This window comes from Trachurus trachurus, assembly GCF_905171665.1.
Source record: "Trachurus trachurus genome assembly, chromosome: 7".
Taxonomy (NCBI): Eukaryota; Metazoa; Chordata; class Actinopteri; order Carangiformes; family Carangidae; genus Trachurus; species Trachurus trachurus.
The window spans coordinates 4,606,313-4,629,045 of record NC_139901.1 but is presented as its reverse complement, the minus strand read 5'-3'; the positions used below and the strand labels follow the sequence as shown (position 1 = coordinate 4,629,045).

The 22,733-nt window shown below is 40.7% G+C and overlaps 2 protein-coding genes and 1 long non-coding RNA gene across 4 annotated transcripts in view; 1 reads left to right on the top strand and 2 right to left on the bottom strand.

Annotated features, from left to right (window-relative positions):
- acss2 (acyl-CoA synthetase short chain family member 2) overlaps positions 1 to 13,067 on the top strand; it is a 156,711-nt gene extending 143,644 nt beyond the window's left edge. For both annotated transcript variants that reach the window (XR_014595514.1, XR_014595515.1), the window contains exon 20: positions 12,932 to 13,067. The gene's annotated coding sequence lies outside the window, so the exon portion shown is untranslated. The remainder of the gene's footprint in view (positions 1 to 12,931) is intronic.
- Positions 1 to 20,704, bottom strand: part of LOC310988906 (galactose-specific lectin nattectin-like) — a gene marked incomplete at its 3' end in the record, with an annotated part of 114,190 nt that extends 93,486 nt beyond the window's left edge. Inside the window, exons 1-2 of the mRNA XM_083975710.1 lie at positions 20,688 to 20,704; positions 20,466 to 20,531 (exon numbers count right to left, since the gene is read on the bottom strand). Of these exons, the coding sequence (XP_083831836.1) occupies positions 20,466 to 20,531 (66 nt within the window). The 5' untranslated portion in view covers positions 20,688 to 20,704. The remainder of the gene's footprint in view (positions 1 to 20,465; positions 20,532 to 20,687) is intronic.
- LOC310989037 lies at positions 15,592 to 16,038 on the bottom strand. The gene is made up of 3 exons (XR_014595516.1): positions 15,962 to 16,038; positions 15,737 to 15,871; positions 15,592 to 15,665 (listed from the first exon to the last, which is right to left on the bottom strand). It is a non-coding gene; the product is annotated as an uncharacterized lncRNA (long non-coding RNA).
- Positions 20,705 to 22,733: the final 2,029 nt, after the last annotated feature.

The window sequence follows — 22,733 nt, the reverse complement described above, 5'->3', positions numbered from 1 at the left end:
TAATTCACTTTCAAAAATGAACCTGAAAACATAGTTGTAATTTAGGCGGAAATTGCATTTTTGTGATAATGGGAAAGGGGGACCCTTAACTTTTCTCTTATTTAACAGAAGATCATCAATTCCTTTCAAATACACTATTATTGTATTATATATATATATATATATATATATATATATATATATATATATATATATATATATTTCTTTATTTCGGACTCTGGGTCCATAGCAAGACATAATACAACACAACAACAGACAACACAACACAGACAATAAAAAAAGCTAAAACATAGAAATAGAAATTTACACCACTGATATCAAAAATAGAATTACTATAAAGTTAAAAAGAGACAACTGTACCAGTGTCTCCAAAACAGAGATTGACACCTGATGGAACTACAGTTGATGTGGGTCAGACTGTTGATTATATGGTTTTCTGAGGCATCAAGCCGACACATAAATCTATCAGGTTTCTGAGTACTGCATTAAAGGTGTTGACACGTGCGTTTACAAACATTTCACTCGCACTTAACCATCAAGGTCTTTTAAGTAAGATTCTTAATGCATCATTATACGCAACCTGTAACTTTTTCATGCTTGCTTTCTTGTAGTTAACCCACAGGTATGCGGTGTACAGTGGTGTACAGTACGCTTTAAACAAAGATATTTTAACGTCATCTGTACACGAATGAAATCTGCGAGCAAGAGTATTCGCCTGCGCATACATTTTGCAGCACTGCCTTCTAATATCATCATCATATGTCATGTCCTCTGTAAGGAAATGGCCGAGGTATTTGACCTTTTTACAGGGAGCAATATTATGATTAGACACAAATTAAAATCAGGAAAAGCCATTTTTTGGTCCTCTCTAGTGCGGCAGATTAGAACATGACTCTTGCTGGCATTATATTTTATGTCATGTTCAGCACCATATACAGAGCAGACATTCAGCAACTGTTGAAAACCAGGATCCCTAGGATGTTGTTGAACAATACCCAGTGGTTGTATCGAGATATCTAGTACAGTTTTATTGTAAATAAGATTTCTTTTGACAAACTTCTTCTCTAAAAACAGCCAAATTAAGTAATTCCAAGTGTGTGATGGGTGTTATAATAGCATATAAGTTAAGAATGGTCACTCTAATCATACTTTGATTTTGTTTGTGAGTAGTCAGGTATCTATTGCATATGTATCAACAAATGTTATGTTGATAGTTAATTTAATTTGTGTGCTATAAGCCCTAAACACAGTGATACAATAGGCGGAAATCATGAAAATTTTGTTTCATAGTGAGTTAACATTTTACTTTTTTTATGTATTTAAAATGAAAAGGTTTTCAAGTAAAATTCCTTCTCAGTTTGATTGTCTAGCCCTGCCTGAAAGAAATGTATTGATTCTTTAGTGTTTGTTGGGGTTATGGAACCCACAATAACCTCTGAAGGGCAATGTTGTTATGAGCAAAATAGAGAACCTTTCTAAATTGTACTAAGAAATTTGCTTGTTTTTCCATGTGTCTCCCTCTACAATTTTGATCACAAATGCCAAGCACATCTCTACTAGAAGGTTGAAATGTGTATACTGTAGTACTTTCAACATCTCAAACGTGAGTATTATGAGTGTCAAGGTTCCAGATAAGGTCCTCCAGATGAGTTTTATCCAGAAAGGTTCATAATTGCATCAACAAAAGATGCAACCTCTGCAAATCTGGAAATGCTGGGCAAGTTGACCACTAAATATCAAAGTAACTATAAAGGCAAAACAATGTACAGTATTTATCGAAAATGGACCCATTAACAAGTGTGGAAAATGTAGATTCATCAATATTAATATGAAAATCTTTCATAACCAAGAGCAAACTTCTTGGGGTCCGCTGATGACCTTCCTCAAATAAAACCAACTGTTTCTCTGGGTGAATAAGACTGGCAGGTGTGCCTGGTTACATGCTGTCTGGCATTGTGCCCTTTTCAATTGCATCCTTGAATACTATCACTAACTGTTACATCTCCCCCTATTTCTTTTAGTTTTTCCTCAGACAGGGTCAGTGGATTCACCTGTGACAAGAATTTGTCTATATCCTCCTGATCAATTGTGCCTTGTGATCAATACAATATTTAGTAAATGTTTCATTAATCTACCCTCTCTCTGTCACTAAGGTCCCTTTTTCAATCCCCATAGAGGTTATTAAAGTGTGATTATTGTTGTTTAATTCTTTGTGCCAGAAACCTCCCTGCTGCTTCCCCTTGCTCCTACTGTAGTACTTCTGTCTACACTGAAACCGTGCATACTCACCCTTCTTCTGTACAATAGAGTTTAATTCCAGTTTAATTTTGTTTAGCTGTGTAAACACTACTGGATCAAATTGGAATGCATTTTTTCCCCCAAGATCTTGACTTTTTTTTCTCCAATTCAAGTAGGCCTAATTGAATAGTAGTTTATTTTTTTCAGATGAAGATCCAGAACACCACGTCAACTGGAGCGTGATCTGATAAAACAATGTTACCAATTGAAGCAGTGATAGTTACACTCACTGTTTGGATATTAGGAAAAAGTCAATCCGTGAAAATGAAGAATGTGGGTTTCAGTAGAAGGTGTACTCCCTATCTTGTGGGTGTAGAGTCCTCCAAATGTCAACTAGACTCAGCTTCTCTTCTAAAACATCAATGGCTACTTGGGACTTACTACTGTGTACTAATCTTGTATTAGCAATTTTTAACTGGGCCAGGTCTCTTACCTGATTGAAATCTCCCCCAATTGGTGAGAGGTGATAAAAGATCATGGAGTGTGGTAGCTAACGTTGGTCAAATAAGTGGAATGACCACAGAACGACATGATTGGAACTAATGGCACATCAAGAACACAACAGACTTGTAACAGTGTAGCATTGGTTCAAATCCCAACAAGCTAGTGTCATTTCGCTCAACTGTAAAACATTTAAAATGAGATCAGATTGCCATCTAGCCTCCACCATTTAGCATCTTCTAAGCTATGGGCTACATAGACTTGTTTTAGGATAGAATATGATGCATACCACAACACGTCAGGTTAAGTGTATAGCTATAGTCTACTACAATCAGACTTTGTTCATGTTTATTTTTTATATTTGTTTGTATCAGCTTGAAACCACTCAACCATGTGGTGTTGAACAGGTATGTGCACGCGAATCAAATCGAACAATCCATGAACTAATGAATGAATGACATGTCTTGATTGCACTTCATTTTATTGACCACTAGATTTCCTACTTGAACACTGTGTCATTGAAGCCTTGAGTGATGAACCATCAGGCAAAGATCTTAACTCACAGCACATTCAAAGTTGAGGACAAGACCAAATAGCTTCTTTTGTTTGACAGGCAAAGGGAAGCCATTGAACTCCCAGCATCCTTCAACTTTTCACATGTGAAATCCCTAATTCCAATCACTACAAGGCCCAAGGCCCTTGACACCGGTACATATAAAAAGAGAAGTTCCCCTGTTCTCTTTCCTCTCCTGCCACCCGCTCCCTCAACAGGAGCTGCTGCTCGCCAACCTCCATGACGCCCATGTGATGATGAGGCCTCCAATGGAAAGAACTTCAATAATGATGTAAGAGCTTACCAACAGATTAAAGAATGAGCACCAACCTGCACCACACAAGATCTGCTAGTTGGGTTTACCAGTAACAGAGCTACAGAGCAGCAACAAGCGGCAAACTCTGCAAGGGCAATTGCAGCCATCTTGGTCACAGCCAGCACAAGTTCATTTATGAAGCCAATTCTTGCAAACAGTTTGTCTGCACTGATTACGAGCGTTTCAGAGGGAAGCAGGAAAGTGCCTGAATGGAGGAGTACGGTACATACAGTGTTGGGTAGTAACGCGTTATTAGTAACGCCGTTACTTTTTTCAGTAACTAACGCGTTGTTTTTTTAAAATCAGTAACTCCGTTACCGTTACCAGACGCTGCGTTACTCCGTTCCTTTTGGTGAGGTTTTACAACGGCACACACTTCCCATTACCTTTTAGCGATCAATAAAGTTTCATTGAATTGAAAGAAAGACAGAGCACACTGTGACCTATGACTGTGACACTGAAAAACAAAGCGCTTGGTGGCCGCCCTCTAGCGTCCCACACGTAATCTAACACGCTCCATGAAGAGGACTGGACAGGTCAGGGCATGACGGCGAGCTAAGGTAACGTAGCTAACGTAGCATCCCAGACCGAAGCTGTGTGTCAGCCTGAACTGGGACACAGCTCGAGAGTCACAGCGAGACACACAAGCACCCACTCCACCCGAGCAGCAGCGGTTCGAGTCCGACAGACGGACACCTGAAACGGTAAACACAGAGCAATCGCTCTGGGTAAACACAGCTGATCGATCGATAAAAATTACCGCTGGAGTGAATTTACTTTCCGTCATCAGGTTCTTGAACGTAACTCGGTCAAAGTAGTATCCTCAAGATGTGTCATGATGCTGTAGGCTACATGCTGACATCATGCAGCATGATGATGATGATGATGATGATGGTAAAATTTTAAAGATAAAAACCGTTTTTTCATCAGCATCAATACAGAACTGAAATGAGGTTAGAGGGGAATTCAATCAACCTTTATTTAATGGGAGTATTGGGGAAAAAACGTTTTAAAGTAACGAAAAAGTTACTTTCTCAGTAACGCATTACTTTTTGGTTGAAGTAACTGAGTTACTAACAGAGTTACTTTTTTAATGAAGTAACTAGTAACTGTAACTAGTTACTATTTTCCAGTAACTAGCACAACACTGGGTACATAGACAGCTTGTGCGATAGTTATGGAGTTTTTTATTGATCGAAACTTCCAATAGTGCCCCACTGGGGTCCAATAACATATTAAAAGCCCCTGAAATTAGCATAATAGGTCCCATTAAAGCAGAAGTAAGCGGAATGTTTGTGTTACTATAAGTCTTAAATAGTTATATCTTCCGACAGCAATCACTTACATAGAGTGTTTGGTCCGAAACACGGGTCTGTCAGTCACTCTGCTCTGCTGTAAGCCGAGGAGAAAACTTCTTGTATACTTCCTTGTATCCTACAACTTTTATCCAATGAGGAGAGAGAATGGCATGAAGGGCTGTGTGTGCAGCCAAGGGATGCGCGTGAATGTGGTGACATAGGGACGAGGGCGGGGACTGCTAACTCCATCGGCTGACAAGAAGTCAGCCAAAACGAATTGCTTACTTCTGCTTTAAGTAGCTGTTGGCTGAAACATCACATCCTTTTTCTCATGAAAAACCAGGCCTACAAGGCAAACATGCAAAGAGGACACAAGTAAGTGTCAGAGTTAAAAGTTACGTTTGCATAAAATGTTTGTTCTTTTAGCCATGAGTTAAAGCACACAGAGCCATTGCTTCTGATGCCTTCCTCATTTCTGGCATATCACCAAGTTCAGCTGGGAGAGTGTAAAAAACCCATTAAACCTGTTCCTGTGTCCAGACTCAAGTCATCCAAAAGCTGCACAGCAATGTTGGTCTGCCACTTTGAAGATTGCAATATCCAGCGTTATCTACTCGATAAAGACCAGGAAAAACTGAGCTGAATCAACATTAACTGTGGTGTCCGATAGCAACGGTTCTATAGTTAACACTTTCCTGTTTAAGAAAGTCTATCCCCGATGTCCTGGTCTTTTACAATGTCCTCGTGCTTTTTTGCTAATTTAGCTTTATTTTTTCTATTTTTTATTTCTATTTTATGTCTAATTTTTATTGTAAGCGCTTTGAAACTTGTTCTTCAGGTGAAAAGCGGTCTATACATACAATTTATTATTATTATTATTATAACACTGCATTACTGCATCATCCCTCAGGTATTACTGTGGAAAACACAAAGTAAAAGGCCATTCAACCTGCCCTGTCTACTATTACTGAGCTAGATGTTTGTCTGACACCATAGGCGGCGCTAGGGCAGTAGGAATGGGGAAGCTACGGGACAAAAAAAAGAAAGAAAGTCTTTACCTATAGGCAGATATATAGCTACTATATAATTTTGATTATGTTCATCAAACTGAGATGCAGCAGAATGATTCCTTTCATTCTCTACTTGTTTTATTTTTATTTTTTTTACTGTTGTAGTAGCCCATAATTAATTAATCAATGTTCTTCTTACCCTAATAAATGAAGCAGCATACGCCACGGGGCGTTTGTGTCATATTTCTCAACTATTTCTTCAGGTTTAAATCCTCTTAGTTGTTGCTCTCGATGTACAGAAGCGGAAGATGCTGTGCCATAGTTGTCCTCATCCAGTTGCGCAACCGCTGTATCGCCTAGAATTTGCGCTCACACAGGTGTCTGGAGGTAGGCCGGTGACTGGAGGAGGGAGGCAGCAGGTGTGCGGGCGGCCGCTGTTTGGAGGTAACAGGCCAGTGACTGGAGGAGGGTGTCCACAGGTGTTCGGGGGCCCGCGGCTGGAGGGAGGCCGGTGACTCGCAGGAAGTGGCCGGTATCCGGGGGGGAGCAGTGTTGCCAACTTGGCGACTTTGTCGCTAAATCTGGCGACTTTCCAACCCCTCTTGGTGACTTTTTTTGTCAAAAGCGACTAGCGACAAATCTAGTGACTTTTTCCCGTGATATTACAAACGTTTCTGGACCTGAAATCACGTTATCACAGCTGTTTTCAACGAGCAGCGGCGCTGCCGCGGGCACTCACAGATATTCAGCCTACACACAGTAGTGTCACGGAGCTGCCTCCGCTGCATTCAGAGACGCACTGCTCCACGCCACAGACATGAAGAGCGCCGCTGGCCGCTGGCCGACGTCATTTAGCGACTTTTAGCGAATTTTACGACAGCCAATAGCGACTTTGCTTACTGAGGAGTTGGCAACACTGGGGGGGAGGCAGCCGGTGTCATGATGGAGGCCAGTGGCAGGAGAGAAGGCGGCAGCCGGTCGTGGAAGCATCGTGGTCGGCTTCATGGTTGCTGCAGCTCACAGCGTGCTCTTGCATGGGACTCTTGGACTCTTTAATTTTGATAATCATAAAACTTCTAATGTCCATTTTACCGGGCTTTTTTATTTTAATTTCGCTGGACTGTCGGTGACCATAGCGAGGCAAAGGGGTAAGCTTCTAGGCTGCGCGTTGTAGCCTATGTAATGACGCAACCAGTCAAATAGCCTACCACCAAAATAAAAAATAAATAAACCATCGACATAGATAATACTTTTAAAAATGTGTGTTTTAATGTTTTTCCCTCCTCTTTCTAAAATATAATTTAAAAACAACAACGAAAAAAAAACATTATTTTATTTTTTCATTTTATTTGTGATAATTTTATTTTATTTTCTGTGACAATCTAGGGGAACCTAAGGGAGCAGGGAGAAGATACATCACTATACTGACTATAAACAGAAGTAAAAACTGATCTGATATGAGCATTGTTACATGAACGTTCTTCAAGAACCTTTCCACCAAGCCACAGAGCAGGAATCATTCCTGAGAAAGGTGTGTATACAGAACAGGCGCTCTTATCCACCACTTTAAGGAGAACGACGCTGAGTGTCGCCATGACACTCCATTCATTACATTTTAGATTAGCTGGACTAACCGTTAGCTGTTAGCCATTAGCAATAAATGGCCCATGAAAACAAATTTTTTCCAGCGGATATCCTAGTTACAACATGATTGAGCTAACTGGAGTAGTTTCATGTCGGGTCCGACAACGGGAGGGTTTTGACAGCTGACGTCCTGATGTTAGTAAGCTACTACGATAACCATGACTTACAAAAATGTGTACCATGTGTACCAAAAAAACAAACATCAGATTAGTCAAAACGGTTTTGGCAGCCTAGAGCCCCCACATTTGGTACCGGTGGCTAACGCCACCAGTTAGCCGCTCGCTAGAATGCTACTACGGGGTGAAACGCAAGTTGAAAACTGACTTCCGTTGTGGTGTTACGCAATGGATCATGGGAAAATAAAGTGGTGGATAAGAGACAACAAATTAGTAGGAATACTTTTGAGAATTCTGGAATGTATAGAGCGAGATATGTCTAAACCCTTTCTTTTGATGAATTCTTCATAGGTAGCTAGATCACCATTATCATTCAAAAGATCAAAAACAAATATAACACCTTGATCATACCAGTCTTAGGGTCTTATTCTTGTAAACAATATGTTGATTATTCCTTGTGTGAGGAGAAACGACCGGATCGCTTACTTCTGATTCAATACCCAAACAATAATCTGATTTTTGTAGAAAGGAAGCGTTTAATTTCCAGTATCCAGGTTTGTTGCAGCTAGTAGATCTTAGATTTGATAAAGAAAAATCTATTCCAGCATGATCAGTTAAGGGAGCAGCAGTAATATTACAAGTTTGGACCCAGGGAGCCAAATTATCAGAGATGAGCCACAAATCTATACGAGATTTTTGTGATAGGTCTGCTTTAAACCAGGTAAAGAGGTTTGTTTCCAAAGGGTGTAAAATTCTCAGAGCGTCTAATAATGAAAGCTTACCACAGAAATCATATATAACAGGGTTAAAATTATCTTGATTACCTCTTGCAGGAAATCTATCTGTACATAAGTTTGGAGCTTCATTACAGTCACCGCCAACAATCACAGATGCTGAGGGAAATTTGTTCATTTCTTGGAGAATTTTGTTAGATAAAGAGGTAAGGAGTGTGATGTTAGAATTCCTAGCATTAAAGCCATAAACATTTACCAAAATAAAAATATTATCTCCACATTTAATAACCAACAACCATCTACCAGTTTCTGAAACCTCAGTGTATATGATCTCACCATTAAATTTAGGATGGAATAAAATTAAAACACCCCCCTGAAAAATTAGTACCATGAGAACGCCACTGATTACGCCAAAATGCAACATCTTTTGAAGTGGAATGAGTCTCCTGTAAAAAATAGACATCCTTATTTTGATGACTACAAAATAAAAATAAAGCTTTTCTTTTACTTAAATCTCGTACACCCCGGACATTTAGAGAAAAACATGACAAATTAATATCAGACATGTACACAAAACACAGATGAACAGAACTACTTGAACCGTAGTAGAATTAGAAGAAGTTATGCAAAAAGTTGAGAAATGTGCAAAACTTGAATTCACAAGCCAAAACCTTTACGTTGAGTGATCAATTTAGAAACTGACCCGTGTAAACTATATAGCAGAGTCATGCTACAAAATAATAAACCCCAAACAGATTCCTGTAATCATTTTAGTTAGGACAATGTAAAAAAGAAATATCCTAACAAGCTCAAGACTTAGAGCTATCCTCTACTGTAGGTCCAGGACCAAACACAAAAATCCAACAGTTTATTTGTACCCTCTTGTCTATTTAGAAGAAGAGGCAAGGGGAAATAAGCACAAAACATATGCAGCTTATTAAATAGCTGCCATACATCAAAATTAAATTGTTCTTCCACGTTGAGCCTCAGGCAAATACTTCATGTCAAGTCCTCAGCAGAGAACTTCTTTGATATGTGAGAGGAAGCCACATAGAAGGGCCGAGCATGCGAGTTGAGTATAATTATCCCTTTTATTTAAGGTAAGGTAAAGGTAAAGGTAAAGGTAAAGGTACTTTATTTGTCACATATACAGCTAGTACAGTGAAATTCTTTCTCTGCATTTAACCCATCCCTGAGGAGCAGTGGGCAGCAACGGTGCAGCACCCGGGGACCAACTCCAGATTATGAGCCAGTGCCTTTTATATTTATATTTGTATAACTGTATAACTGTAACTGTAACTGTATTTTAACGTGCTGGATAGTGCGGGTGGGAGCTTAGTTGGGGGAACTTACCTGCATAGTGTAGCGAGGGAGGGTCTTCTACTTCTAGTGTGACGTCACCTGAGTTGCAGAGCAATACGAGTGGTGTGGTCTGGCAGGTGTGTGGTTGCAGTGCCTCCAGTAGAGGGTGATAGCATGCTGTGTTTCTACTGTAGGTTTGTAGTTATTTATTGTAGTGGCAAATAGTGGGAGCCTTTTCCAGAGCCCATGGCAGTGCAGAACCACCCTGGTTGCAATTCACCCCTCAGTCCTTTTTATGAACTGTATTTTTCTACTGTAACAAAGATTATTGTATTACTGTAACCGCTCTTCGATGGGTCATTGACAGCTCTGACTTGGTGACCTTAAGTTCACCATCTTAGTTGAACCAACATTTCATTACAATACATCTACGGTGCTGATTATGGACAACGTGACTGTCCCCATCATCTTATCAACGTCCTGTCGCTCAGATTCAAGACGTTGAAAGGTGTAATTGTCCGTTATCTGTTTATATGACATTTTCAGGTCATTCACTTTGATTATCCTCACCTGTTCATTAACATCACATCCCTTTCTGTGTCGTAACGTAAACGTGCTTGGCGACTATGACACAGCAGAACCAGCCTGTCTAGGAGCTGTCCATGGTTACTTTTTTTATTTATTTATTTATTTTTTATTTACGTGCAGATAACAAGACAAGACAAGACAGTGACAATGATAGACAAACAAGATGACAAGAGACTCATTACATGTGTGTGTGTGTGTATATAACATAACATAACATAACATAACATAACATAACATAACATAACATGACATGACATGACATAACATGAAATGGCTTAACTCTTTCACTGCCAAAGACGAGTTATCTTGTCTTAGCGAATCCAAGCGTAGTCTGCCAAAGACGAGATAACTCGTCTTAGCGTTTTTTTAATGGCAACGCCATGTTGAATGTCTTGCCCTACTCCTCTGTGAAGATCAGACTTGTATCATCAAAATAAAGTGCAGAAAAACACATTTGGATTGAGAGATATAAAAAATATAGCGTGTTTTTCCCCCCTCACGGAGCGGAGCGGGTGTCTGACTGCAGCGGCGCCGCTCCGTGACACTCTGGCCGCCGGTGAGAGCTTAGGGGGCGGCGGCGGGGCTCATGGCGGCTCGGCAGCTCGTTGAAGCTCCGTGCAGCTCCGTGATACAAAGCACAAACGTTAGTAACAACAACCCCGTTGATCGCTCGTCGTTAGTCGTCAAGAGCGTTTGGAAAGTCGCCAGATTTTGCGAGAAATCACTCGGATAGCAGCTTGAAAATCCCCGATCTAGTGTGGATGAGGAGCGGACTGCGCCGGCGAACGCGAGGAGAGCTAAAGATGGTGTCTGTCTGTTGTGAGCAGACTGTCTGTGGCTGTGAGTTCAGGGGGCGTCAGCCAGAGCTGTAGGCTGTGTTTGTTGATGTGTGTGTGTGTTGTGTGTGTGTGAGACAAAGAGAGTGAGTGAGACCGCTGCCTGCTGACCAGAGGAAGCTGGATCTGATCTAAAGTGCCGTGTTTCATCTACAAAAACCTGTCGAACTGATCCGCGCGCACACACACACACACACACACACAGACACACACGCACGCACACACACACGCACACGTAGCCTACATGCACACGCACACGTCACGTACGCACACACACTAAAAAAAAGGAAAGAAAAAGTTGTAACTCAAAGAAAAGAAAGAAAAAAGGCTGCAGTAGTGTGTGTCAGTAGCTAAATGTTTTGTCTGTTGTCATCAAAAGTCATTTGTCAGTGTTGATTTAGTTGTTGTTTACAAGAGAACAACTGTACAGATGTTGAGGCATCACTAAAGCAAAATATAAAGGAGCCAATTGTACTGGTTCACCTGAAAATGACAGCCGACACAAAAACCTCTTTTTCTCAAGATTTTGGTGCCAAAATGGCATTTTGGGCTAAAGTAACCTATATTCAACCGCAAATTTCACAAGACTGGAACAAGATAGAAACAAACAGTTTTTTTTTGCTGGAAACTAGAGACCCTCATCTTTCCTTTGATGGGTTGAATGTGTATGTAGTAACAGTACATAATATATGGTGGGTCTACGGAAATCAGTCTAAAAGCTGGAAAAAGCCTGGCAAGCTGGAGGAAGCTGCTGTGAGAATGGCTGGCAGTCAAAGAGTTAATAAAGCATAGAATAGCATAATATAAGCAAAGATGACCATTATTCTAATTCGAGTTGTGTATGACTTGGTTAAGTGAGATACAATAAACTGAGATATTGGATGATGAGGCCGGACCAGGGATCTGGAGCACCGAGCGAGGGGGCACCCCGCATGGTGTCCATGGTTACTTAACCAAAAGTCTCTTGAAATGTCAAACAAAGAGAACTATGGACTGTGGAAGTTTGAATAGTAAAAATACAGAAGTTATCATGATGTTGAAAGGTATGTTGCGGTAAAAAAAAAAAAAAAGAGACCGTTGGGGCCCTCCCGCCTCGCGGGGGTATACTTTATGGCCCAGATCCCTCTGTATCCACAGCTGTAACGAGAAAAAAAACAGCTGTACCATGCCACTCTGCTCTATAGGAGATAAGTGTTTTTCATGCCTTAAGAGAGAAATATATGTTGTGTTCTGTAATGCTGTTACGTTGGGGTGCCACTAGGAGGCACCACTGAATAATACAGGACCATGTATGTATGTGCAGAGAGAGAAGTAAAAGCTGTGTTGTGATGCTTACTTCCTGCTGAGCACGTTGAGAGCATGGATGTATTATATGAGTTACAAAGTTTGCTTTTCTTCTTCACTACACCACAATATGAAACAGACACAGTGTTGAACCCTTTGCCAGCTTCATGAAGCATTGCACGACAGGGGCTCCCTCTTCAGGTCAGCAGGCAAAACTAGGCTATATGAATCTTTGAACATTTTTCTAACACAGTGAATGCATTGTAATGAATTTAACCCCTTTTAATATAATTTCACTTACTTATTCTAACTTCTGCTATTTATACACACTCTTATGAAATCATTCTATTACAAAAACAACCTCTAGCTCCTGATGAGGATGTAAATCCTGTATTTAGACTGAGGCGGCAGTAGCAGGTGGTGATTCACAGCCACATTCACCATCAGTCTGCAGCTTTAAACGCCCTTCAGAAATCCACTTCTAGTTGCTGTTGAAAAACAAACAAACAAGGATATGGTGCGTGCGCCTGTGTGTGTATGTGTGGGAAGCCGGAGGTTGTTTGTGGATGAGGCCGTCCTGCAGTGGAACTGTGTGAAGAGGAGACCTGGGTGACACTTCATCTGGTTTTTATCCCGGTGTTGCAGCCATAAATAAACAGCAGTCTGTAAGATGGAAGTGCTCAGTGCTGGGACAGTGCAGGAGGCTCCCGGTGGTTCAAAGAGGCTTTACACTGGAATAAGGCTCATGTGAAGTTCTACCTGTAGTTATTATATATCAGAACAAGTCTTCAATTTCTTTTTAATCATTTGTTGATGCATGTTTTTTTTTTAAATGAAAAAGTAGAATAGGTTGTGTTTTATTTTTTTTGCTTGTTTTTTTTTCTCCTCCAGTTGCTAAGTCTTATGTCTGTTGGCCTGTAAACAGGGAAAGTGTGATCAGCCTCATGTGGCCTGGACACCAACTGCCACCAAGAAAAGAAAAACAGTTTCTAACACAGGATAAACACTGAAGGGAAATTAGGATCTACTGTTAAAAATAATACATTTTCCTTTAAACGCTTTAAGTCCTTTAAATTAGAGATCAAGCTGTTCTGAACAGATAAAACTGTTTTTTTTTTGTCATATTTTACTATTGTCTGTCAACATGTTCTATGAAGAAAAGATTGGTCTCACAACTCTTCCTGTCTGCAGCTCTCAGCTCCACGCTCATACAGATTCATACAGAGGTTGATTCCAAAACAAACTGCTCACTCACTCTCTCTGTCTCCCTATTTCCTGTCTCTCTGAACTATCAAATAAAGGCAAAAAAAAGCCCCCCAGAAATATGTACAGTATGAAAAAATGCTTTGAGTATTTACTGTACGAGTATCTCACTAGAGTATTTGGGTTCAAGCTACTTCACACGTCCTCTCTTTCTACATTTATGAGCTCTTGCAAACACTACACAGAAGAAGAATATTAAACTATTGGCCTATTTGATATTAGAACTAGTCCTTAAATAGAGAAATGTTCTGTTTTGCTCTTGTATTCTGACTGTGGATATAATTTAGGATTTTCCCAAACATAAATCTATGTCAGATTCCCAGATTCTGCCTGTTCTGAGAGGTTGAACCAACAAACCATTCACAACACCGGAGCTCACTGAGCCTGCTAACCATCTGAACTTGGAGCTGATTTGGGCCTTGAAATGTTTCTAGTCTTAGTTTCTTTGTTAGACACCTGTGATTTTATTTAATTATTATTATTTATTGCTGTGTGTATAATGAGCTGGATGTATGAAGCTAATAATTGTATCTAATGTTAAACAAAGTGCAGCTGCTTATTTGATTCAGAAAGGTTTTGTCTGTATAATGACTCAGGTGAAAGAAGACATGTGGCTGTTTTTTTTTTTCTCTCCTCCGTTCATGCTCAGTTCTGTGTTGTTTTCATTTCCCTGTTTGTATCAAAGTGTATGCAATGAGAGTAAATGGACATGACTACTGCTTGATGCTCTGTCTGTTTATTTCAAAAGTTGTTGGATTCAGCAGAAATACAGTTTATACTGAAGGATCAAAATCCAACACTCCACCACCACTGAGGAACAAAGAACAAGAACCAATGAAATGAAGGGAAGAAAGAGAAAGAGGACAAGACCAGGTCAAATCTCTGACCTGTCTGTAGTTATAGATTGATGTTATATCCCTGATGCCCCCTGACAAAATTACTGACACAGACTACGCTGTGATTAGTTGTGATTAACTGAACTAATTTGATCATAAATTCATGTGTGTGTGTGTGTGTGTGTGTGTGTGTGTGTGTGTGTGTGTGTGTGTGTGTGTGCGTGTGTGTGTGTGTGTGTGTGTGAGTTCACACTGCTGTCACTGAAGTCTGATGTGATGATCAGTCAGTACTGATGCTCACAGACACTGTCGGTCCCAAAGTTTTGGCACAGACGAAAGGAAATTTATGGGAGCATGGCCGATCGTTCCAGAACGGACCTGTAAGAAGAAGAGAGAGATTATTCACAGTAAATATTTCTAATAAGAGACATACACATGTTCCCAAACATGCACTCAGTTGTTAGAACATCTAAGTTTAAATCATTAATCTTCTTTTTAAAGGATCTATTAGCAAAAGATGCATTTTCCCAGGATTCATTTGCTGTGCTGTCATGGAGATGCAGCCATGAGAGAGCTGTTGACAAAGGGTCTGGTGTGTTCAATCAGCCCACAAGTGCAGGGTCGAGTGGAGCTGGAGCCAATCCCAGCTGACATAGGCTGAGGACCGTGGACAGGTCACCACACAGAGCAGAGAGACAGAGAGACAGAGACAGAGACAGAGAGAGCTGTGGACAAACAGTCAGCCTACTGTGCATCATGTGTTTGGACTGAACAAGGACAGAACCCATGCTGACACAGGGACAACATCAGACTCAGGTGGTGCACACTTGCAGATACCTGTTGGCATCCACCTGGACATCAAACATGACTGATCTCTGAACAGGGCAGAGTCAGCAGTCATTATCTGACTCTGTATGAACTTACTGGTTGTTCTTAACACATGTTATGATCTGTCCATTGTCATAAGGCTCCAGAAATCAAGTCACGTTCAGAGAACACAAATCACCAGTAAAAGGTCAAGAAATCATATATACCATTGTAATTAGTCTCCACACAGTGCTCTGAACCTTTATAGTTGTCAGGTTGCCCTTTATTCCAGGCTCTGTAGTCAAACTTTGAGCCATCAGTCCACATCCATGTGGACTCCTGGAAGAGAAAGCACAGGTTACCTCTTTAAGCACAGGGCACATCAGATCCTTTGTCTTTAAATGTCTCACCTTCATGCTGTCATGGGCTCCAATCCAGGTAATTCTATCAGAGCCACTCTTTTCCCGAATCAGGTCCCTGACAAACCTGTGTTCCTTAGCGCTGTGGATGGAGGCTAAGTTCCCACCAAGACTGATGCAGGTGACCTGATGACCAAGATAATGAAATGAGAGAAATACAACCTGGGTCTAAACAGCAAACACCAGAGGCGCTGTGTGATCATATTGTTCTAATACCTCTGCATTAGCCGCATCCTTGACATCGGCTCGGAACATGAAACAGCGAGAGCCAAACACAGTCCAACCAGGAGGACAGTCAGGACCTGGAACACAGTTAGATAGTTCGATAATTATGGTAGATTGAAAATAAATCTAATTTAGGTCGAGAAAAGCTAACAACTCTCATTAATAGTTGTCAGAGCACCTGTAAAGTAGAGTGATAGGTGGTAGTAGTTAATGTTAGTGGTTACTTGTCCCAGTGCACTTGGACTTATTCCACTTTACATGGCTGGGAGTAACTGCTGTGTGTCTGTTGTGTCTCTTCGGGGAACCCGATTAGTTAACATCATTGAGCACATGACAAAAACAATGTAAACATACAAGTGATGAATAATATGAACAAAAACTTCTGCCATGTAGCAATATTGTAAATCCACCCAAAGACATCCAGTGTAGAAACAGCAGCTACGAACCTGGTAGGCCTACATTGACTTGATTGGAGGTGGACGTCTGAGAACATAGAGAGCAGATTGTTAATATCAGTGTCAGCAGTTCCTCTGTAAAGGGCTGTGACTAATTTCTTCAGGAGAAGCAACAGGATCAGTTTCAGTGCTTTTCTCAATGTAATTAATGTAAATGAATCTGGTTTAGGAGCTGGTTCATGGAGATGAGCAGTTGTGCAATGCTACTTTTGCATTCAGGCACCATTAATGTAGGGCTAACGGGAAAAGAATATGGAAATATGAATCATTTGTCAATGGTCATGTTTGCATTTCATTTTCAGTGAAATATAATTTCAATTTTTTTCTGGAGTCTGGACCAAACATGCATAGTCTCTGGCACCATTGTAGAAGTAGCAGACATGTATAACACAATGATGTGGGTCATAACTACTGCTCAAAAGATCATCGGCTGCACTCTCCCCACTTTGGATGACCTTTATGGCTCCCACTGTCTCACAAAAGCAAAAAAAAAAGGAAAAAAAAATCAAAGTCCTCAAAAACACAACACACCCAGGTCACTGTCTTTTGAGAACAAACAGATTACAAAACAGCTTTTACCACAAAGCACTAATTGCACTCAATGCTGAGTGAGGCTGTGGGTGTTTAGTGCTATATGGGAATGTGGGAATAGAAGGCGCAATAGGTAATGGATAGTATTGTATGTTTCTTTTTGTGTGTGTTTTATGTGTTTTAATGTTTGTTTTATATATATATATATAAATTTGCACTGCAGGAGACAAATTTCAATTCCTAGTTGTGGAAATGACAATGACAATAAAGTATCTATCTATCTATGGTGCGACAGCTCCTTTGATTCAGATATTATACTTTGCCACATTGTGATTTCATTCCATTCGACCCACCACTAGTGCTACATGGATCCTGCTAACAACACCAGAATGTGGCAGGATGAAGGAGGGCCCGGCCGGGGTTTGAACCCCGGTCTCCCGGGTAAGAGTCATGCGCGCTGATGATTCAATGGTCAGCACCAATGACCTCTTTGGTTCTGCCACACAATGGCGATTCTGGGGGGTGGCCTGGGGTGGCACTGGCCACCCCTGAAAACTCATTGGCCACCCCTGTGGCCACCCCAAATTTGATAGGTAGTTGTTGGTTAAGTTCGTCAACACAAGAAACAAGAGGAACGCTGTCACACACTCCTCTACACACAGTCACTGTAGCTGTGCCTCGCTCCGCTCTCTCTCTCTCTCCCTCTCTCTCTCTCTCTGCCACACACACACACACACACACATACGGGCGCATAGGTCGCGCTTGACCGCTAATAAACGGTAAATGCGCTATATCGCGCTAATTGTACAGTGTTGAAATTAACACACTTTATACAGAGTGCAGTCAAACACCAGGCTAAAGAGAGAGGAACAGCAGATCCTCTGACTGCGCAGTCAGCTGCAGGTGAGTGACAGACAGGTGACTGTGAACCAGCGACACCAGTGAGGCACAAGTTAACGTCCGTTTGTGGTCAGACCTTCCGTCACGGGGTCGGGGACGAGCTGCTGCATAACTGACACACATCAGGCTACTGTAGCCTAGGCAGTGGCGTGCGCAGGGGGGGCGGTCGCCCCCCCTCGTGGCCCAATTGGTGAAAAACGCGTGCTAAAGTGCCCCCTGGGAGCCAAAACGCGCGTTAAAGTGCCCTCTTGGAAGCCAAAACGTGTGCGAAAGTGCCCTCTAGGAGCCAAAACGTGTGCTAAAGAGCCCTCTAGGAGCCACAATGCGTGCTAAGGTGCCCTCTAGGAGCTGAAACGCGTGCTTAAGTGCCCTCTTGGGGGCCAAAACGCGTGCTTAAGTGCCCTCTAGGAGCCAAAACGTGTGCTAAAGTGCCCTCATGGTAGCCAAAACGTGTGCTAAAGTGCCCTCTAGGAGCCAAAACACATGTTAAAGTGCCCTCTTGGAAGCCAAAACACATGTTAAAGTGCCCTTGGAAGCCAAAACGTGTGCTAAAGTGCCCTCTTGGGAGCCAAAACACGTGTTAAAACAGGCCACATCGATGTTTTTTAGTCTTAAGGTATCGATATTATAAAACAGGCCAAATCAACGTTTAAAAAGGCCAAATTTTTTTCGCCGCCGACCACTGGTCGCCGGCCAAACGCACCATGTCGCTGCAGTCTCACTCTTGTCATTTTCTGAAACTTGGCAGCCCTGAAAGTGCCCTCTAGGAGCCACATCTAGGAGCCGAAACGCGTGCTAAAGTGCCCTCTTCAGTGGCGAGGACGCGCTATTAGGTGCCCCTTTTTTTCCTTTTCGCCCCTGCCCTTCAAAAAGTCTGTGCACGCCACTGAGCCTAGGCTAAGTCCTCCTGTTAATATGTTTGCTGTGAAATAGGACTAGACTATATAGCTGTGCAGTACCTATTCTTAGTAGACCGGAAAGCAGCAGATGATAGAAGCGTCATTACAACCAGAGGAGACAGGAGATTTTTATTTTTTAGAGAATTGAGACTTGACTTGGATTTGGTAAAAAAAAAAAAAAAAAGACTTGTGAACATCTCTGGCCCCCACTAGGCTACTTAACTTTAGTTTTCATTCTTGCATTAGAGCATGGCATTTAATGTTTTAATGTCATGCTGTAATTTTCTGTCATGTTTGTACATTTACTAGCTATACATAATATTGCACTGAAGCTTGATTTTACTTGTTCTGTAAATTGTTTACTTGTGATCAAAAATCTGAAGCTCAGTGCTGATGCTTTTCTGTAAATACTATAGTTTTCTAATAATAATAATAATAATAATAATAGCAACTTCTTCCAGTTTTAGGCTTACAATTACAGGTTAAAGTCCCACCCACTCCATAGGCTGCATACAGATAATTTTTATATGGTTGAAGAGACAATGGTGTAGCTACTTGCTCATCCCTAGCCATCTGGCCACCATCTGTGTCACCTGTATTGTTACCTACGTTTGCTTTACTAATTTAGGCAGCATCTTGTGATTAAACAAAAACACACGTGTGCTGGCAAAAAACAAACCAAAAAATCAAATTCCAGTATCTCCAACAAATTTAGATGTAAGATAAATAATAACATAAACCAAGCATGTTAAGAGCAATTTCAGTTTTTTCTTACAAGCATAGTTTATCTTTTGCTTACAGATAGGCCTACACTTTTTAATGAGGCCTATCTTTAAATATTAAGCTTTAATTTAAGTTTTTGGGTTTCTTCTGTTGCCTAGATTGCTGTGTTTATTTAATCACTAGATAGGGCTTCAATTAGTAAAGAACACACAGGTAACAATACAGGTAATACAGATAATGAGCTAATGACTGATGAATGTTATTCTATAGGATGAGTTAAGAGCAGGTGAATTTTGCTACCCTGATACAAATTGTGAAGAGGTGAGGACTTTTATCCACTACAAGGCTCTTAGAAAAGCCGTACCCTATCCTGAACAATTACTGATTAAAAACCGACATGTTAAAACAACCAGAGAGTACCAAGAACTGTGAAAAAAATACTGTTTTTTAAAAGGTTTTTTTTTTTTTTACCAGTAAACCTTTCTTCTTGACATTTATGAGACAGGAAATCATGGGCGAGAGAGAGGTAATGTGACATGCAGTAAAGAACCTCCAGCCAAGATTTGAACCGCGGTCGGCTGCGTATATCACAATAGTTTTGTTATGCCATGGCCACCCCACACTAGCTTTGTGTCCCATCTTGGCCACCCCAGTAAAAATATCCTGGATACGCCACTGCTGCCACAACTACATTAAACCAATGCAAAAGTTATTAGAGCTCAAGTAAAAGTGTGATCACTAATCCATGTATTAATTTGAGGGAAGACATGGTCTACTCAGAATCCTGTCTTCATTGTGTCCATGGACACAACTTTAGAAAAGAAGAAACTCAAAAGTTACACCAAACTCAGAACCTTAAGATTTTTAATTCTGTGAGTAGTTTTCTCACCTCACTGTTCACTACACATGCAACTGGAAGTAAAGTCAGGATCATATTCTTTAGCATTGTTTGTTTTCATTAACTGGGGATCAGAGAGTTTTACTCACAGCTCCTTCAAACAACAGTCCACCAGTGAAACAGAGGAGGAAGACCACCTGGAAATGTGACGCCATCTGTGGAAAGAAAACAAAACAATCTGACTGTGCAGTCTTCTGCAGCAGTGTAGTGACCTCAGTGATTGTAAGTCTGAATGATTTAAGAGAACAATTTGTTTATTATTATGTATGAATTTCAGTTGATAGGTGGTAAACCACCAAATGTTCACTTACCTGTAGTGGTATCTGACACAGGAGGAGGAACAAACAAACAGGTTGTTGAGAGGTGAATATTCATCCTGCCCTACTCCTTTTATACCTGGTCAGGCAAACAGCATTCCATCCTGCACCAGGAAAATAAAAATAAAATATTTTTAACAGACCATTTTCTTCCTTTTCTCACAATGAGTCTCTGTAAGTCATATTCATCTGATATCTAGGAAATTCCTCAACGGAATCACTTCAGATTTGTACACCAAGATGAACTGATCAGTGTTTGGAAGTCAAAGGTCAGTGCCAGGAAATTTCAACCTTAAGATTTAATCTGAAGATTTTCTTTTTAATGTCTCCTGTTCTGCAGTAGTTCTGTCTGTCCCTACATTGCCACAGCAGCATATAATGGGAGCAGATGGATCTTAGGCTATTAAAATTATTATATATATATACTATATACACACATACATATATTATTATAGATACTATTATGCAATTAAAAAGAAAATCTTCCGATTCATTATTTAGACCTAAAATATTAGGAAACTAGGTAGTGATGGGCAAATGAAGCTTCTGTGAAGCATTGAACCATTTCAGCCAAATGTTTAGAAAATGGGTTAATTACTTTGAAGCTTCATTTACTGTAGTCCTGGCGAAATGCGAGGCTGCAGTCAACATCAGGCAGGCTAGTGGGTGGACAGGAGGGTTTTAATTGGACATGCACTCACACACGCACACATGTGCACACAACTCAATGAGCAGTGTTGGAGAAACTACTTCTGTAGAAAACATCTTTTGTTCTGAAGCATCTTTGCTTTGATCATCCCTGGAACTAAAGTATCTTTGCTCTAAAAATGTTTTGATGCACACACACACTAAGACTGAATATCATGTTGTAAAAGGGTTTTCTATCAAGTTTTTCCTCTGTCGATGTGAGGGTCTAAGGGCAGAGGATGTTATGATGCCATGTAAAGCCCTTTGAGACAAACTGTTTGTAAAAACAGCATACAAATAAAATAGCCTTGCCTTGCTATTTAAATAAATAAAAATTGATGGATGTGTGTTTTGTGTTACTGAGGAGAGTGCTGGGGAAATCTGGCATATAGGTTGGGTGTGCTTGTGTAACTGTGCTTGTGTAACTGTGGCAGGGGGTGAACATGTGGGATGGGGAACACAATAAAAAGATTTTTATTGAGGTTCATTATTTCTTTGGATTGAGCAGGTTTCCTTTTTTGCTCACAACTTGGAAAATACTTTCTCACAGAACAGGTTATGCTGGCGTGCATAAAAATCGTTTTGCTATTTGAAACAGATGAGGGTTCACATTTTCAGAATGGAGACAACGTACGGCCATCAGTAACTATAGCCCCAGACTGAATTTTCCTGAAATTGGCCTTTAAGAATGAGCGCCAACCAGCACCACTCAAGGTCTGCTAACAACAGAACTACGAAGCAGAGTAAGCAACAACCAGCAAACTCTGCAAAGATGAAAAAAAAAAAAACTCTGCTGAAACACAGCCAGGACAACCGCAGCCATCTTGGTCACAGTCAACACAAGTTTATTTGGCTATAGACCACTTTTACAAACAGTTTGTCTCAAAGTATCTTTGCTTTAAAAATGTTTTGATGCACACACACACTAAGACTGGATATCATGTTGTTAAAGGGTTTTCTATCAAGTTTTTCCTCTGTCGATGTGAGGGTCTAAGGGCAGAGGATATTATGATGCCATGTAAAGCCCTTTGAGACAAACTGTAAAAACAGGCTATACAGATCAAATTGCCTTCCCTTGCTATTTAAATAAAGATTGATGGGTGTGTGTTTTGTGTTACTGAGGAGAGTGCTGGGGAAATCTGGCATAGGTTGGGTGTGCTTGTGTAACTGTGGCAATAATAATAATTTTAATCCTCTGTCTTTAGACCCTCACACCCTCACCGTAACTTAATCTTTAGTTTTAAGTTGCGGTTGGTAAAACATCACATTATCACATTACTCTATTCATATTATTCTGCAGAAAAAAAGGCCTGCGAGTGCAAAGAGGAACAAGGAAGCCTTTAGAGTTAAAGT